Below are 20,209 nucleotides of genomic sequence, written 5' to 3'. Positions count from 1 at the left end.
AAAATAAAATAGGGCACCCAATTATTAGAGAATAATCATTCTTTTCAAGCACACATGCAACATTTATCAAAGTTGATCACAAACTTAACCTTAAAAGATGTCTCAGGGAACTTCAAAGAATCAATATCATGCAAAGTTATCTGACAAAAATGCAATTACATTAATAATGTAATTAAAAGAAATTTTTAAAATTAAATAATTTAGATATTTTAAAATTCCAAATGATTCATGTGTCAAAGAAGCAATTGTGATGGGAATGTTTCAATACTTTTAGAACAGAATAAAAATGGAAATACTATATATCAAAATAGAATGCTTCAAGAAAAATTCACAGTCTTAAAAGGTCAGAGTAAAAAGAAAAACTGAAAATTAATAGATTAAATGTGTAATTTAAGAAGTTAGATTTAAAAAAACCCACCAAAAAATTAAATAAAAGGAGATAATAAGAAAATGGCAGAAATAAAGGAGGTAGAAGACAAACAAATAATAGAGAGGACCAACAAAGAACAACAACAAAATGCTGAGTTCTTTAAAACGATGACAAAAATACTCAAACCTCTGACAAGATTTTTTTTAAAAGAGAGGGAGAAATAAAACAAAGTAATATCAGAAATGGAAAGGGGGACAAAAACCACATGTAAAACCAGATTTAAGAGCTGTAAGATTATAATGAATAACTTTATTATAATAAATGTGAAAATATAAAGAAAATGGACAAATTCCTAAAAATCTCATTCACTGAAACTAATCAAGAAGAAATAGAAAACGTGAGTAGTCCTATAATCATTAAAGGAATTGAATTTTTTAAAAAATCTTCTAAGAAGGAAAAAGATCAAGATCAGATAATTTTTCAGACAAGTTCTACCAAATCTTCAAGGAACAAATAATTCCCATGATATGCAAAATATTGCAGAATATTAAAAAAAGAGATATTCCATAATCCATTCTACCAAACTAGTATAAGATAAATACTAATTCAGACAAAGACACTACTAAAAGGAAAATTACAGCTCAATATCTATCCTAAATATTGAAAAATCTTAAATATTAGCAAACTGAATTCAACAGTTTATAAAAAAAGATAATATATCATGACCAAGTTGAACTTGTCCCAAAAATGCAATAGTAGTTTAACGTCAGAAAAATCTATTAAATGTTTCTCACCAAAGAAAAATAAACCAAAGAAAAATAACATAATCATTTCAATCAATGCAGAAAAAAAAGCTTTTGATAAAATATAACACCAAATTAGTATTTTAGCTAGGAAATGAAGGAAAGTTCCTTATTTCTGATCAAGAATATCTACTTACAGCAAACATCACAGGTTTTTTTTTATTATTATTATTTTATCTAGAAATAATTTTAAACTTACAGGAAAATGGTGTTAATAAAAACAGAAGGCCAGGCACAGTAGCTCACACCTGTAATCCCAACACTTTGGGAGGCCAAGGCAGAAGGGATCACTTGAGGTCAGGAGTTCAAGACCAGTCTGGGCAACATAGCAAGTTCTCATCGCTACAAAAGATTTTAAAAATTAGCCAGGCATGGTGGTGCACACCTGTAGTCCTAGCTACTTGGGAGGTTCACTTCACTCAAGGAGTTTGAAGCTGCAGTCAGCTATGGGCTGTGCCACTACACTCCAGCCTAGGTGACACAGCTAGACTATGTATTTTTTTTTTAATTTAAAATAAAGATAAATTAAAAATAAATAAAAACAGAATACAGAACTATGTATTCTTTTCCCACATCCACCCACTGTTAACATTTTGCCCAATTTGCTTTATCATTTTGCTTGCTGTCTTACCTCCACATGTGTGTATGTGCATGTGCATGTATGATACACAGTATGAAATCAGTATGTCAAGTTACACTCCCATTTGTATTGCAGCACTATTCACAGTACCCAAGAGATGGAATCAACCTAAGTGTCCATCAACAGACAAATGGATAAAGAATATGTGGTACATACATGCAATGGAGTACTATTCAGCCATAAAAAAGAATAAGATTCTGTCATCTGCAACAACATGGATGGAATTGAAGGTCATTAGGTTAAATAAAATGTCAGACACAAAAAGGCAAACATTGTATGTTCTCATTCATATGGAGAAGCTAAAAAAATTGATCTTATAGAAGTAGAGAGTAGAATAGTGGTTACTAGAGGCTGAGATGGTTAGAGGGAGACAGCCAAAGATTGGTTAGCAGTTACAAAATTATAGCAAGATAGGAGGAATAAGTGTTAGTTTTCTATAGCGCTTTAGGGGAACTATAATTTACAATTTATTGTATGTTTTCAAATAGCTAGAAGAGGGGATTTTGGATGTTCCCAACACACAGAAAAAAGATAAATGTTTGAAGCAATGAATATGCCAATTACCCTGACTTGATCATTATACATTGTACACACATATCAAAATATCACATTGTACCCCATAAATATATACAACTATTGTATCAATTAAAAATTGTAATAAAAGCAAAAAAAAATTCTTTGTTTGAAGATAAATTGATATACTCTCTGTACTCAGTTGAAAAACAAAAAACAAAAAAGATTGAAGAGGATACCTGTAGCTAGAACAGAAAGGAGAGAATTTGCCCCTACTAAGGAGTCAAAGTACTTATATTCCTATTCCAAGTCAGCCAATTAGATAACAACAAAACACCTAAAAGGCTTGTAACTTCTGTTTGGACTTTTAAAAATCATTAATAAAAGCTAAGTGAAAAAGTATTAAAAATTATTCCAAAACTTAAAAAGTAAAAAGAATTTCCCAGCTACTCTTCTTTAAGTTCAATGTTTTTGCTATTTAAATAAGTAAGTTTATGACTGTGGATCACTAGTGTAATAAACTTTATTTAAGCAAGTGGAACTTCAGCCCAAAAAGTTCATGTAAAATCGTACAATTCTGGCACCACCTGGTGGCAGTATATTCCAAAAGCAGAAGGGATGTGTGTGTGTGCGTGCATTTTTATTAATAACTAATTCACTCATTTATTACCAACTATTTAATAGGCATCTGCTAGGCGTAGTTCATATAAATCTTTAAATCTCTCTTGCAAGACAGGAAATAAAATAAAGTATAGTATCTAAAACAGGGTCCCTATCTCCAAGGAAAAAAAATCGACAGTTAAATTGTGACTGTCATAATGTAACAAAAGAATCTGTTCTTGTTTAGAAGTTTCCTGAAAGTATTTATGCCCCTAGAACTTTCAAGCAAGAAGTCCTTAGGAGTGTATTGATAAACATAGTCTATCAAATCACCACATTGTAAGCAGTTTTCAAGGAAAATAACCAGTGGTTTTAAAATGTCCTCAAATTCCTGACACTTCTTCATATAAAAGGTTGGCCAGGTGTAGTGGCTCACGTCTGTAATCCCAGCACTTTGGGAGGCCCAGGTGGGTGGATCACCTGAGGTCACGAGTTCGAGACCAGCTTGGACAACATGGTGAAACCCCATCTCTAGTAGAAATACAAATATTACCCAGGTGTGGTGATGCGTGCCTGCAATCCCAGCTACTCACTTGAACCTGGGAGGCAGAGGTTGCAACGAGCCAAGATTGTGCCACTGCACTCCAGCCTAGGCAACAGAGCAAGACTCTGTCTCAAAAAAAAAAAAAAAAGACGCTAATTTCCCTTTCCCTAAATGTAGGTTTGACTTAATGACTCACTTCTAATGACGAAAAGTGGCAGAGGTAGGGGCATGTAACTTCTAAAGCTAGGTTGCCAAAGATATCACCACTTCCATCTTGCCTTCTTCGAAACCACTCACCTGGGGGAAGTCAGCCATCATGTCATAAGACTCAAGAAGCCTGTGGAGAGTCTACCTGGGGAGGTACTGTGGCCTTCTGCCAACCACCAGCACCCGTTTTCCAGTCATGTAAATGGGCCCCCTCAGAAACAGATCCTACAGCCCCGACCAAGCTTCAGATGACCGCATCCCTCATCAACATTGCTAAGCTAAGCCACTCACAAAGAAACTAAGAAATAACCAATGTTTATTGTTTTAAGCCACTTAGTTTTTGGAATAATTTGTTATGCAGCAGTATTAACTAATCCAATAACCTATCACTTCCTAGAAGACATTTTATCTATAACAGAAAGTAAAAATAACTCACTCTAGTTTAATACTATAATTTTTCCATGTGTTAACAAAATTTCAAATTGTCCTTCCTAATTTATAAGGAGTGATCCTTTTTTAATTCCCCCAATTGTTTCACAATATTATTTCATAATATTTACTACCTTCTTTTTTCTGAGACAGGGTCTTGCTCTGTTACCCAGGCTGGAGTGCAGTGGTGTGACCATGGCTCACTCCAGCCTTGAACTCCCTGGCTCAAGGTCAGCCTCCTGAGTAGCTCGGACCATATGCATGCACCACCACATACGGCTAAATGGTTTTTTTTTTTTTTTGGTAAAGATGGGGTCTTGCGTTGTTGCTCAAAGTGCTGGGATTACAGGCATGATATAATAATATAGATATAATATATAATGTTATTTATGTGCATACATATTACATATGACATGCATGTATATATTACATGTATGTGACATGTGTATATGTGTGTACATATAACATAAATATATGTATGCAGGTATATATAACATATGTGTATGTATCATATATATAAAACACATATATAAACACACCCAGCAATATTTATCACTTTCTAAGTTAATTCAATGAAACAGCAACCTAAGTAGATTTTAATCAGTCAGCAAGGATTTTGTTTTTAACCCCTCTGTTTGCAGAGCAACCACACTAAGCACTGTGTGGAGAACCATATCCTTGAAGTACTTACAATTTAAATCAGATTACTGTTCAAGAAATAATTTATGTTTTTTAACTAAACTTTTTCCCTGGCTCTGAAGATTATAGGTCAATGGAAGAAGGTATGAAAAATTTTTCCTTTACCTCAGTGAGGGATCCACAAGCCACACCACCATGCAGGGCTTCGTCCAAAGCAGAAAGGGTAGTAGATAAGAATGCTGGTGAGAAATCAGCAGACCTTTGTGCTTTTATCTCATAAGCCTGAATAAGAAAATGATTAAGTTTTTTTTCAACCTTTATATATATTCAAAAACATAAACCAACTCTAATTTTCTAAATTTTAGCAACTTTAACCCTAATCCACCCTTTTCCCTTCTATTATTTATTTGTTCAACAAATATTTACTCTGTGCCAGGGTCTGTACTAGATTATGGGGATATGACAAAACAGAGAGAGACGCTGCCCTCACAGTCTTATGAAGTCAACCAGAGACTATGAAATTAGGACTAGAAACCAGGCAATTACAACACAATTAATAAGAGATAATGTAATAGGGAAAGTATAACTGATACAGATTTTGGAAACAATGGAATTGCTGGATGCCTGTGCTAAAATCTGAAAGAGTTATTAGGTAAGCAAGGGAAATGTGACTATTCCTGCCAAAGAGGGCAGAATGTACAAAGAAAGGTCAAGAAGCAAGAGAGGAAACAGGGACTAACACAAACTGTAAAATATACAGTTCATTTAGAATGGCTAAAAGATGGAGTGTGGGTGCAGTACAGCAAGCAATGAGGCTAGAGAAGTAAGCAGGGGCCTAACCATGAACAGCTCTGTTGAAGATGCAAAAAGGAGTGACGTGATCAAGTCATCATTTCAAACTCGGGTTCATTTGTGAAGAACAGTGTGAAGGAAGGTGTGGAAGGCTGAGAAATGACCCCCCACTCCCACCCCTGGATATCCAAATCAAATCTCCAGAACCTGTCTGTGAATATTACCTTATTTGCAAAATGGGTGTTTGCAGATTTGATTGTTAAACACTCCCACCCCTGGATATCCAAATCAAATCTCCAGAACCTGTCTGTGAATATTACCTTATTTGCAAAATGGGTGTTTGCAGATTTGATTGTTAAAGACCTTGAGATGAAGGGATAATCACGGATTATCCAGATGGACCCTAAATACCCTCACTCAAAAGAGAGAGGCAGAGGGAATTCAATACACACAGGAAAAGGTTATGTGAAGACGGAATAGAGAGAGAAGCAGCCACAAGCCAAGGAATGCTAATGGCCACCAAAAGCTGAAAGAAGCAAGCAACTGATAATCCCCTAGAACCTCTGGAGAGAACGCAGCTCTGCCTACATCTTAATTTTGAACCTCTGAACTCCAAAACTGTAAGAGGATAAATTTCTGTTGTCTGAAGCCACCCAGGGTATGATTTGTATTAGAACTGCCACAGGAAACTAATACAACAAATTATAATTTCAAAGACATACTCAGATTAGTTTGTGAAGAACAGCTTGAAACTGGGAGATCTGTCAGGAAGACATTACAATCATTCCAAAGAAAAATAATGGTAGCTAGAAGAAGGTAATAGTAGTGGAGATAAAAACTTTTGGTACTAGCAACTTTATCGAAAGCCAGGTACACAGTACGACAGTACCCCTTATCCACGGTTTCACTTCCCATGTTTCAGTTACCCATGGTCAACACTGATCTGAAAATATTAAATGGATAATTCCAGAAATAATTCATAAGTTTTAAATTGCACACAGCTCTGAGTAGCATGGTGAAATCTCACATGATCCCGCTTGGATGTGAATCATCCCTTTGCCAAGTGTATACGCACTATAGACACTCCCTGCCTGTTAGTCAGTAGCCATCTCAGTTATCAGATCCAAAAAACGTAGTATACATATAGTTTGGTACTATCCAAATTTTCAAACATCCACTGAGGGTCTTGAAACATATTCCCTGCAAACAAGGGGAGAAACACTACTTATCTGGAGTTTTTCAAATATTATAAAATTCTGAAATTCTCCTTTTTTTTGTTCAAGACAGAGTCTCACTCTGTCACCCGGGCTGGAGTACAGTGATGCGATCTCAGCTCACTACAACCCCACTTCCTGGGTTCAAGCGATTCTCGTGCCTCAGCCTCCCAAGTAGCTGGGATTACAGGCGCCTGCCACCACACCCAGCTAATTTTTTTATTTTTAGCAGAGACTGAGTTTTGCCATGTTGACCAGACTGGCCTCGAACTCCCACCCTCAAGTGGCCTGCCCACCTCGGCTTCCCAAAGTGCTGGAATTACAGGTGTGAGCCACTGCACCTGGCCCAAAATTCTCCTTTATTATCCTTGGTGTTTGTCCACAAGAAATTATACAAAGAATTCTGGTGATTTTATGTGTTGGTTTTGATCATTCTGATGTATTTAGAGCTACAAAAGTTAATACTCTATAAGGAAAATTGTTTTTTAAATTACTTTTATTAATATTCCGGGATATTAAAATTTTACCTGATTTTTAAAAGATGTTCATTTTCTAATGTTCCTTTTATTATTTTAAAGGCTTTTGACAGCCTCCGTTTGTTAATGGTCTGCTGTACATTTCAGTTTAGCTTTGCCTGCTTCAGGGCACTGTCCAGTCGCTATGCTAGGATATGCAGCAAATAACATCAGCTCCTCTTAGATACTGCTGTGATTCAAGAATCATGAACAGTAAGGAAAAGACAAGGATAGGCAGGTAAAGAGCATTTGTTGCACATCTACTATGTGCTGTATTAAGTACTTCACGTACATTATTTCATTTACACACAGGTATAATTATCTCCATTTCACAAAGGGTAAAAAAACTGAGACTAAGAGATTTGCCAGATATTACCACAAGGGGACAAACAAGAACCATTGCTGCTTTTTTCCTAATTAAAGAACATAACTTACCTAAAGCAAATTTGGAAAGAAGAAAAAAGTTAAAGAAAACAGAAGTCAGTAAAAAATTCCACAATCCTAAGATAACCATTATTAACAATATATGCCAAATACCTTTATAACGTTCATTTTTATACAATTGGCATGTATACTATATACAATTTCGTAGCCTGCTTTTTTCACTAAGCATTTATATCCTGGGCATTTCTCCTGTTATTACAAATTCTTGGCTGGTCATGGTCCCTCATGCCTGTAATCCCAGCACTTTGGGAGGCTAAGGCAGGAGGATCACTTGAAGCCAGGATTTCAAGATCAGCCTGGGCATCATAGCAAGACCTCATCTCTATAAAAATAAATAAATAAAAATTTTTCAAAGATTTTAGTGCCTACATAATATTCCCTAACATAAATGTAATACAATTTATCTCCTTCCTTACTATTATTATTGTTTCCAATGTTTTGATATAAAAAATATTTCAGTAGGCATCCTTACGTACACATTTTTTTTGTCTATAATCTATCATCAGGCAATGTGGATGCATGTGAGGATACTTTCTCCAACATGCAAAGGCAGCCTAATCTGTCCAAATTAAAGTACTTCATTTGCAATTTTAAGTGTAATTTCTAGAATAATAGATTTGGTAAGTCAAAAAAATAATAATTGGCTGGGTGCGGTGGCTCACACCTGTAATCCCAGCACTTTGGGAGGCCGAGGTGGGTGGATCGCCTGAGGTCCGGAGTTTGAGACCAGCCTGACCAACATGGAGAAACCCCATCTCTACTAAAAATACAAAAGAAAAAATTAGCCGGGTGTGGTAGCACATGCCTGTAATCCCAGCTACTTAGGAGGCTGAGGCAGGAGAATCGCTTGAACCCGGGAGGCGGAGGTTGCGGTGAGCCAAGATTGTGCCATTGCATTCCAGCCTGGGCAACAAGAGCAAAACTTCGTCTCAAAAAAAGAATAAAATGAACTAACAGAACAAAACTTCAGAGAAGTAGTATGTATATAAATGAGACAAAGACGAGTTTTGTGATATGACACTACCAGTTTTTCTTCTACTTTGGTGGCTGCTTCTTCTCAGACTCATCATCTAATCTGACCTGTAACTGTTGGCATCACTCAGGTTTCAGGCTTAAGTACACTTATCGTCTTACTGCATGCACTTTATAGGCAATCACTCATCCATTCTGATAGCTTCAACTATCATATTTACACCAATGACTCCCACGTGCATGCCTCACCTTCAAGGTCCAGGTCCATATATTTAACTGCCTACTTCCCATCTTCACAAAATGTTTTATAAGCATCTTAAATCAGACAAGTACCGGACGGTGCGGTGGTTCATGCCTGTAATCACGGCACTTTGGGAGGCTGAGGCAGGTGGATCACCTGAGGTTACGAGTTCGAGACCAGCCTGGCCACCATGCTGAAACCTTGTCTCTACTAAAAATATAAAAAATTAACCGGGCATGGTGTTGGGTGCCTGTAATCCCAGCTACTGAGGAGGCTAAGGCAGGAAAATCACTTGAACCTGGGAGCCTGAGCCGAGATCTTGCCATTGCACTCCAGCCTGGGTGACAAGAGCAAAACTTCATCTCAAAAAAAAAAAAAAAAAAAAAAACTTACACAAGTACTAAATTGAATGTATGATCTGCCTCCCTCAAACCTGCTCCTCTTCCAGTACTCCTGATCTTAGGAAATGGTACCACTCAGTTTCTCAAAGCAAAAGTCAGGGAATCATCTCTGACACTTTTCTGTACGTCACTACCACCTCAGCCAAACAATTACCAAATCCCATTAATATTCTCTCCTAGGCTGAGCACAGTGGCTCATGTCTGTAATCCCAGCATATTGGGAGGCTGAGGCAGGTAGATTGCTTGAGGCCAGCAGTTCGAGACCCGCCTGGCCAACAGCAAAACCCCATCTCTACTAAAAATACAAAAATTAGCCATGTGTGATGGTGCATGTCTGTAGTCCCAGCTACTGAGGAGGCTTAGGCACAAGAATTGCCGGAACCAGAAGGCAGAGGTTGGAGTGAGCCGAGATTGCACCACTGCACTCCAGCCTGGACAACAGAGTGAGACTGTGTCTCAAAAAAAAAAAAAAAAAAATTATCCCTCCTAAATATCTGTCATATTAATCAACACTATAACCTCTGCATTAATAATACAAGTCACCATCACTTTTGGTCTGGAACACAGTAATAGGTACCTAACTAATCTTCATGAATATTTTCTTCCTCCTTTCCAATCACTTGTCCACATCCAAGACTGATCTTTTTAAAACACATATTACAGTATACCCTTCTTATGAGTTTCCATTGCTCTCAGAATAAAGTCCAAAATCCTTAACTTGGCGTGCAAAGCCCTAATAATCTGACTCCTGCTTACTTCTCTGGCTTCATCTCCTACCACTCTCTTCTTTGCTGTTATGTCCCACTCGTGCAAGCCCCATTCTCCTTCTCTTCCCAGGGCCTTTGCATCTGTTATACCCTGTGTCCAATAACTCTTCCCTGCCCATCTCCCTTCCCAACTCCTTTGCCTATCTCTCACCTATTCATCTTCCATGTTTTAGCTAAAGTACTGCTTCCTTGGAAGGGCCCTCCTGACCCCCAAACTAAGTAGTGTCCCTTATTATAAAGTTTCAAAGCCCCTTATGCCTTTCCTTCATAGGATTTAGCACTATTATAATTAACTAATTATTTCTGAATTAATATTTTAATGTCTGGCTTCCCCCACTAGACTGTAAACTACAAGAGGGCTGGAACTGTATAAACTTGTTCACCATGACATCCCCAGTGCCTGACAAAGTACCTAATACATACTTGACATTCAGTAAATACAGGTCAAAAGAATAAATGATTGAATAAATGAGCAAAAAAATTTCCTGAAGAAATGAACTAAAACTAAGCCAATGGACGAATAACAGGCAAGCAGAGAGCCAAATTATGAATGAACTCCCATTCACAATTGCTACAAAGAAAATAAAATACCTAGCAATACAGCTAACAAGGGACATGAAGGACCTCTTCAAGGAGAACTACAAACCACTGCTCCAAGAAATCAGAGGACACAAACTAACAGAAAAACATTCCATGCTCATGGATTTCATGGATAGGAAGAATCAATATCATGAAAATGGCCATATTGCCCAAAGTAATTTATAGATTCAATGCTATTCCCATTAAACTACCATTGACATTCTTTGCAGAATTTTAAAAAACTATTTTAAAATTCACACGAAACCAAAAAGGAGCCTGTATAGCCAAAACAATCCAAAGCAAAAAGAATGATGCTGCAGGCATCACGCTCCCCAACTTCAAACTATACTACAAGGCTCTAGTAATCAAAACAGCTTGGTACTGATACAAAAACAGACACATAGACCAATGCAACAGAACAAAGAACTCAGAAATAAGACCACACACCTACAACCATCTGGTCTTCAACAAACCTGACAAAAACAAGCAATGGGGAAAGGATTCCCTATTTAACAAATGATGCTGGGAGAACCGGTTAGCCATATGCATGAAACTGAAACTGGACCCCTTCCTTACACTTTACACAAAAATTGACTCAAGATGGATTATAGACTTAAATGTAAAACCCAAAACTACAGAAAAAACCCAAAACCTAAAAGAAAATCTAGGCAATATCATTCAGAACATAGACACAAGTAAAGATTTCATGATGAAAATGCCAAAAGCAATTGGAACAAAAGCAAAATTGACAAATGGGATCTAATTAAACTAAAGAACTTCTGCATCACAAAAGAAACTACTATGGTAGAAAATGGGAGAAAATTTTTTCAATCTATCCATTCTACAAAGATCTAATATTCGGACTCTACGAGGAACTTAAACAAATTTACAAGAAAAAACAAAAAACCCATTAAAAAGTGCACTAAGGACATGAACAGATACTTCTCAAAAGAAGACATTCATGCGGCCAACAAACATATAAAAAAAAAGCTCAACATCACTGATCATTAGAGAAATGCACAACAAAACCACAATGAGATACCATCTCACACCAATCAGAATGGCAATTACTAAAAAGTCGAGAAACAACAAATGCTGGCAAGCTTGCAGAGAAATAGGAATGCTTTTACACTGTTGGTGGGAGTGTAAATTAATTCAACCATCGTGGAAGACAGTGTGGCAATTCCTCAAAGACCTAGAGGCAGAAATACCATTTGACCCAGCAATGCCATTACTGGGTATATACACAAAGGAATATAAATCATTCTATTATAAATATACATGCACACATATGTTCATTGCAGCACTATTCACAATAGCAAAGACATGAAATCAACCCAAATGCCCGTCAATGATAGACTGAATAAAGAAAATGTGATACACATACACAAAGGAATACTATGCAGCCATAAAAAGGAATGAGATTATGTCCTTTGCAGGGACATGGATGGAGCTGGAAGTCATCATCCTCAGCAAACTAATGCAGGAAAAGAAAACCAAACACTGTGTGTTCTCACTTATAAGCAGGAGTTGAACAATAAGAACACATGGACACATGGAAGGGAACAACACACACTGGGGCCTGTTGGAGGTTGTCGGGGAGAGGGAGAGCTTCAGGAAAAATAGCTAATGGATGCTGAACTTAATACCTAGGTGACAGGATGATTTGTACAGCAAACCACCATGGCACACGTTTACCTATGTAACAAACCTGCGCATCCTGCACATGTACCCCGGAACTTACAATAAAAGTTGGGGGGAAAAAAAAAAAAACTAAGCCAATGTTTAAGGCAGTGCTGAAATATAAGGAATGCTACAAGAATGAACGTAAACCACAGGAGAAAGATGGCTTCTTGAACTGTACTTGGAATTGTATTAAGATGGCAGCTGAAGGTAGTGATGGAAGTAGAAATTAAAGTTGAATTTTGGGACCATGCTCTCTTACTTAATTATTAACTGGAAATATGCCATGGATATTGATCAATTAGAATGACAGATGACAAATTAAAGATTTTCTGGTGCTTTACAACCTTCAAAATAGTAACAAGTTAATTTGAATCTAGTCACAGAATCATTGCACAATATTTTAACTTCTGTTTTCTCCCATAAAACAAAGAAAGCTGTTCAAAGCAATGAAATCAATGATAAAGCTAAGACTAATGCCAATTTCTAACTCGAATTCTGATTCTCCTTCTGACTACCCTGCCTTTAAAATATTTTCCTCAGATCACAAGCTAAATCTGAACAAAGGAAAATATTTGTTGTTCAGCCGGGCATGGTGGCTGATGCCTGTAATCCCAGCACTTGGGAAGGCTAAGGCAGGAGGATCACTTGAGCTCATAAGTTCAAGAACAGTCTAGGCTATGTGGCAAAACCACATCTCTACAAAAAACACAAAACTTAGTCGGGCATGATGGTGTGCACCTGTAGTCCCAGCCACTCAGGAGGCTGAGGTGGGAGGATGGCTTGAGCCCAGGAGGTGGAGGTTGCAGTGAGCCAAGATCACACCACTAGACTCCAGCCAGAGCAATAGAGCCAGACCTCATCTCAAAAAAGAAAAGAAAAAGAAAAAACAAAAGAAAGAAAGAAAGAAAGAGAGAGAGAGAGAGAGAGAAAGAAAGAAAGGAAGGAAGGAAGGAAGGAAGGAAGGAAGGAAGGAAGGAAGGAAGGAAGGAAGGAAGGAAGGAAGGAAGGAAGGAAGGAAGGAAATATCTGTTGTTCAAATATCTGTTCATTGTTTTTAGAAGTTTCAAATGACACTAACATTCCTTCCTTCTCCCCTTCTTCAGAGAATTGTACTTCATTGTTCAGTGTTCAGTAAATTTCAATATAAGGTAGTGAGGTAAGTAACTTAGAGTCCACATAAATAAATACATATTTGCAAAACACTGAACAGAATTTTAGGAAACTTTTACTGTGGGAAAACAAGATATTTCTATCATGTTTCAAATCTACAATCTGAAAAGCTAAGCTACAGTCATGACACAAAAAGTCTGAAAAAATGTACAATTTGATGAGGGCTTTTGTAAAAGACTTCAAATTTTCTTAAGAGTAAAGGATAAATTTTTAATTACCTCTTATTCAATCAATAAGCAAGTATAAGTACAATTATGTGTACTTTATGATCTAGAGCAAGTGATGATGGTAAAGGTCAGTATATCAAAGAAAGTGGCATTCTAAAATTAAGATTATAATTTAACTACGAGGCCCTGAAATACTACCTAATCAATCAGAGAAAGATGACCTTTGGAACTACCGCTATTGGCTACAGAAAAAAGTAAAAACTTTCTGTTGCTCCCTAATTCCCTTATTTGGAAATTGTCTCCCATGAGTTTATAAACTACATAAATTTTTCACATATAGGCCAGGCACAGTGGCTCACGCCTGTAATCCCAGCACTTTGGGAGGCCGAGGTGAGCAGATCACTTGAGGTCAGAAGTTTGAGACCAGCCTGGCCAACAAGGTGAAAACCCATCTCTACTAAAAATACAAAAATTACCTGGCATGGTAGTACCGTGCCTGTAATCCCAGCTACTCAGAAGGCTGAGGCAGGAGAATCACTTGAACCCAGAAAGCAGAGGCTGGAGAGAGCCGAGATTGTGCAACTGCACTCCAGCCTGGGCAACAGAGTGTCTCAAAAAAGAAAAAAATATTTGCTTCACATGTGTTTTCCTTAGAGAACTAACTTCTATGGTAGAAAACTCAATATTTTTGAGGTACTCATCTCTATTTCTGCATGTGCCTCATCCCTAAAAAAGCATGTTTAATGAGATGAGGAATCATTCATAATCAAATCATAATAAAATATAAATATACCGTTTGCATCTTTGGGGCACAGGCCCTGCTGACCATACATAGAAGTTCATGGACACCTCGATAACTCAGACCAGTCATCTTCATAAGCTCCAGTGGGGAAAGACATAAAAAGTCCTAAAGAAACATAAAGAGAGTATTTTAAACATATATGTGTAACAAAGATATTAGAGTTAAAAGGAAACCTTCAATTGATACTGCTTATGTAGACAAAAGTATAATTTCTTGCAGATCAAAGATTTATACATTCATTATAGTAAGATAAAACTTTAAATCTAGCCAGGCACAGTGGTGTGTGCCTGTAATCCCAGCTACCTGGGAGTTGAGGCTGGAGGATTGCTTAAGTCCAGGAGTTCAAGACCAGCTAGGGCAACATGAGAGCCTAGTCTCAAAAACAACAAAGAACAAAAACAACCAACCAAAACCTTTAAATCTTATTTACCCTGCTAAGGAGGATTTGCTTCACTACCTTGCTTAAAAATGCAAGATCTGCTCTATATATTTCGCATACTCCATCAATAAGAAAATGGTCTATTAATTTCTTTTGCTTTTAAGAGAAATTATATATTTTGAATAGTATCTCCTCATTACAGTCCTATTTCTCATGTAACTACAAATAAATAGCAAAGCTGGTACTTCACCTTATGCCATGACCACTCTTCCCTCAAAATGCAAAAATACTAAATTTGGGTAAATGAAATCGCAATTGGAAATGCACCCAAGGAAGCTTGATATTTACAATTAGCCTATGGAAAAGCACCATCATTTATCTTTTTTATTTTGTAAGCCTACATTTTCATATTTCAAGTTTAAGAAGTATTAAGGTATAAAGTTAACTTGTGCATAAAACTTCTCAATAAAAATTTTAAATAAAATTTACCTGACAGGTAAGGATCTGATGTCTACTCAGACGGTCACACAACTCTTGTGATAAACCCACTCGTTTTAGTTTCTTGCTACCCATGCCTCCAGATCCAGCGAAGAAAAGAACCATGAAAAAAAAAATAGAATATAACATAAGTAATAGTGAATAGGCTATCCAAAACAAAATTAAAAATTCCTCAAGTTTCTCCATATGCAAAATGAAACATACTATGTTAAAAATATTACTGATAAAGGAATGCTATAGAATCTTTTTAAATGTTTTAAATATGAGAGACAATTTTTTATCGAACAGGCACACAGAAAAACAAGGCAACCTCAAATATAATTTCACACAATTATTCGATATTTACTACATGAATATAGTACCACTTCACATTTGTAGAGCATCTTAAAATGTTCAATGCATGTATAAATTTTATTTGGATATGGCTAATTTTTGTGTTTTTTGTAGAGACAAGGTCGCCACCATGCCCGCCCAATTTTTGTAGAGACAGGGTTTTGCCATGTTGTCCAAGCTGGTCTCGAACTCCTGGGCTCAAGTGATCCTCCCATGCTGACCTCCTAAAGTGCTGAGATTACAGGCATAAGCAAACGGGTCTGGCCCAAAATGTTCTATATTAACACTAGCTGCTTATATTCTCACATGCAGTTAAATTTCACTATTGTACCTTGCTAGGGGTAAATGAGGCTCATGAAAGATTTATCTTCAGAGAATTAAAAAAGAATTACTGTGAGTCTCTTAATTCATACAAAGGAGAAGCTGTATATCTCATTGAGATGGTAGATACACATTTTTCAGTTCTTTCCAGAGGAAAGGAATAAATCCAAGGAATAAAGCAATATAGTTATCAGAAAAGAAGTAACATTTTGGAATGAAAATATATGTATACTGAGAATGTACATGTACTGACAATGCATATGTTTGTTTATTTCCAATACCACGGCCCAAATTTCTATTTAACACCTAAATTATCTAAATCAGATTGAATCAATCTCTATCTCTCTCTTTCTCCCTCACACACACACACACACACACACACACACACAAAATACATACACACACACTTCTCACAAACACAAAAAACATCCTCCTCATTTCTCTCTATGGGAATTTGTTAGCATTGACTTGTTTCCCCCAATAGAAAACCAAGTGATACCTGCTATAACATTGCCTAGTGTCTTTTCAGATCAGGTAGTTTCAGGTAATCACACCATTTAGACTGATCAATTCAATTTTTAAAAAAAGGAAAGAAAGAAAAGAACTATGGGCCACAGAAGGCGGCTCACGCCTATAATCCCAGCACTTTGGGAGGACAAGACAGGCAAATTGCTTGAGCCCAGGAGTTTGAGACCAGCCTGGGCGACATAGAGAGAACCTGTCTCTACAAAAAATACAAAAATTAGCTGGGCGTTGTGCCGCACAACTGTAGTAGTCCTAGCTACTCAGGAGGCTGAGATGAGAGGACCATCTGAGCCCAGGAGGTCGAGGCTGCTTTGATCACACCACTGCACTCTAGCCTGGGGAACAGACTGAGACCCTATCAAAAACAAAAGACAAACAAACAAACAAAAAGCTATAAATTCTAAACTACAGGGACTTTAACAACAACCAATTCTGCTATCTCTGCCTTAATAGGGCCACTCCCATCACTTGCCTGGACTATTGCATATTGTTTCTGGCCACTCCATTCATTTGTTCCTTAATTGGCTCCTTCCACAGGCATTTAAATACACACCCTGCTGAGCTCTGGGGTACAAGAATAATTTAAGCATATCACCTCCCCTTTGAATACTCATAGTTAAGAGATGAAAAGAGAGGTACACACAAATAACTACAGTCATGCAGTAAGTATCGCAATTGCTATTTAAAAGTGCTATGGGAGCAGACAGGAAGAAGCCCCAAATTCGCCTGCAAAAGTCATATCAGTGTCACAATCCTGCCCTGAGTAGCTTCCTAAAAAGACACTATCCTTTAACACTTCCCATGGGATTGGTAGACCACCGGATATATTCCGAACTTCTTAGGATCACATAGAAAAACATCAAAAATTGGTCCCTCACTTCCTTCTCACTCATACATCACATTGCAAGGTTCAGTTCCTGTCCTTCCTGGCAGTTACTTCACCTCTCAGTGTCTTAATTTCCTTAAAACCGTTGTTTTACAGTCATATGAATTTACCACGGCATATGACTGTAGTGGAGCTTAAAGCACTCGGGGAGTGCCTGGCATATAGTACTTAAGGTCAGCAATCATCATAATGACTCTCACATGATCTGCCCTCCAGTCATATGGTATGTGTATTGGTAGGTCACGCAATTGTCATCCTGTCTCCCTGACTTCCCTCCACAAAACCTTCCCCAGGGTCAAGTCTTTTCCTCTCCAATGTTCTCATCAACTTCGTACATTATCTATTCGATAATCTTATCAAAGTATTATTATGGTTTGCGAGTTTGTTTCCTCCACCGGAGCACGTAAATTCCTGCGGTGTATGTGTGCGCGAACGCACGTATGTGTGTTGCACTTGAGGGCAGACGGTCAACCCTGGAGAATGAACCCTGTCCTCTTCATCACCAAGAAAAGAAAATTCTTCATGTTAGATGTTCAACGACAACTGTTGAGGAACAATATTAGCTAATATTTATTGACTCCTTATTATGTGCCACACTGTTCCAAAGGCTTCGGATATTTTACCTTACTTTACAGGATACCGAGGCACCGAGTTGAGAAACTTGGGCAAAGTTAAACAGCTGACAATTGGTGTGAACCTCGCATTCGAATCCAGGGACCGGACTCCAGATTCCACGGTCTCCAACACCACCTGAAGTGGGACAGTCCCTCAACTTCCCCTAATGACAGGCTACCTGAAGCGGGAAGGGGCTGGGGAGGAAGATGGGCATCAACAGGCGGAAACATCACTCGGAATCCCCTAAAAAGAGCTTTTTCCAACAATGAGCAGCTTCCAAGCATTCCCCACCAAAAGAAGGCCCGAAGCCGCCCCCACCCCCGGAATTCACGGCGGGGTTCTTAGTGAAGATCCCGACAGTCTTAAGGGGGTGTGACCAGCACCCAAGAGAAAATCTCCGCTCCCCCAATATCGACACCCACGGGCCTAGGGAAGGAGCAGGAAATAATGAGCGAACCTCACTTCCCCACAACGGCACCCCACATGAAACTTTCCAGTACCGGGTCCGCAGCATCCAACTTTCAAGTTTCCCCACCCTTTATAGTTTCCCCGCGGAAAGCGCCGCAAAGCAACAACCGAAGTACTGATTGGGTCGTCATCCTGGCTATTGTATCCAATCAGAGGCCGGCAGAGACCCAGGTTGGGTCCGCGGCTTGCTGGGAATTGTAGTTAATACTGTGATCAGCCTAACAGATCGAATCTGAAGCAGTTCCTCAAAACAGTGATTATCAAAATCTGTTGGCGGACCATCACCAAAGAGAATGTGAGGCAAGGGAACACCCTGTTTGGAAATTTTTCTTTTTTTTTTCTTTGCCAGACGGGGTCTCGCTCTGTCTCCCAGGCTGGAGTGCAGTGGCGTGATCTCCGCTCACTGCAAGCTCCGCCTCCTGGGTTCGCGCCATTCTCCTGCCTCAACCTCCCGAGTAGCTGGGACTACAGGCGCCCGCCACCACGCCTGGCTAATTTTTTGTATTTTTGCAAAATACAAAATACACACGGGGTTTCACCGTGTTAGCCAGGATGATGTCGATTTCCTGACCTCGTGATCCGCCATTTGGGAGGCCGAGGCGGGAGGATCACTTGAGCCCAGAAGTTCGAGACCAGCTTGGGCAACATACTGAGACATCCTCCACCACCCCTCCACCTCTACAAAAAATACAAAAAACAGGCCGGGCGCGGTGGCTCATGCCTGTAATCCCAGTACTTTTGAAACCGCCAGTGGGTTCACCTTGCCGGCTGCCTAGACAGAGCCGATTTATCAGGACAGGGGAATTGCGATGGAGAAAGAGTAATTCACGCGGAGCCAGCTGTGCGGAAGACTGGAGTTTTATTGTTACTCAAATCAGTTGTCCCGAGCATTTGGGGATCGGAGTTTTTACCAACAGTTTGGCTGGTGGGGGCTTAGGAAGTGGGGAGTGCTGATTGGTCAGGTTGGAGATGGAACCGCAAGGGGTCAGAAGTGAGGTTTTCTTAATGTCTTCTGTTCCTGGGTAAGATGGCAAAATTGGTTGGGCCAGATTACTGGTCTGAGTGGTGTCAGTTGATCCATCGAGTGCAGAGTCTGCAGAATATCTCAAGCACTGATCTCAGGGCTTACAATAGTGACGTCACCCCCAGGAGCAATTTGGGGAGGTTCAGACTCTTGGAGCCAGAGGCTGCATGCCCCCTAAACTGTAATTTCTAAACTTGTAGCTAATGTACTAGTCCTGCAAAGGCAGACTGGTCCCCAGGCAAGAAGTGGGTCTTTTCGGAAAGGGCTGTTATCAATTTTGTTTCAGAGTCAAACCATGAACTGAATTCCTTCCCAGTTAGTTCAGTCTACACCCCGGAATGAACAAGGACAGCTTAACGGTTAGAAGCAAGATAGAGTCGGTTAGGTCTGATTTATTTCACTGTCATAATTTCCTCAGTGATAATTTTGCAAAGGCAGTTTCACTTTGGGATGCCGAGGCGGGCAGATCACTTGAACTCAGAATTTCGAAACCAGCCTGGCCAACATGGTGAAACCCCGTCTCTACTAAACATACAAAAATTAGCTGGATGTGGTGGCAGGCACCTGTGATTCCAGCCACTTGGGAGGCTGAGGTGGGAGGAGCCAGACCTTGCCTCAAAAAAAAGAAAAAAAGAAGAAACTTAATGGGCCAGAGAGGCATGTTA

At 38.7% G+C, this 20,209-nt stretch overlaps 1 protein-coding gene across 4 annotated transcripts in view; it reads right to left on the bottom strand.

Annotated features, from left to right (window-relative positions):
- Nucleotides 1-18,619, bottom strand: part of RAD51B (RAD51 paralog B) — an 802,721-nt gene extending 784,102 nt beyond the window's left edge. For all 4 annotated transcript variants that reach the window (XM_011994252.1, XM_011994253.1, XM_011994254.1 and 1 more), the window contains exons 1-4: nt 18,553-18,619; nt 15,364-15,449; nt 14,487-14,600; nt 4,911-5,027 (exon numbers count right to left, since the gene is read on the bottom strand). In XM_011994252.1, the coding sequence (XP_011849642.1) occupies nt 4,911-5,027; nt 14,487-14,600; nt 15,364-15,447 (315 nt within the window). In that variant the 5' untranslated portion in view covers nt 15,448-15,449; nt 18,553-18,619. The remainder of the gene's footprint in view (nt 1-4,910; nt 5,028-14,486; nt 14,601-15,363; nt 15,450-18,552) is intronic.
- Nucleotides 18,620-20,209: the final 1,590 nt, after the last annotated feature.

The sequence above is a fragment of the Mandrillus leucophaeus genome, unplaced genomic scaffold (assembly GCF_000951045.1).
Source record: "Mandrillus leucophaeus isolate KB7577 unplaced genomic scaffold, Mleu.le_1.0 Scaffold448, whole genome shotgun sequence".
NCBI classification, from domain to species: Eukaryota; Metazoa; Chordata; class Mammalia; order Primates; family Cercopithecidae; genus Mandrillus; species Mandrillus leucophaeus.
This window is presented reverse-complemented; position numbering and strand designations above follow the sequence as displayed.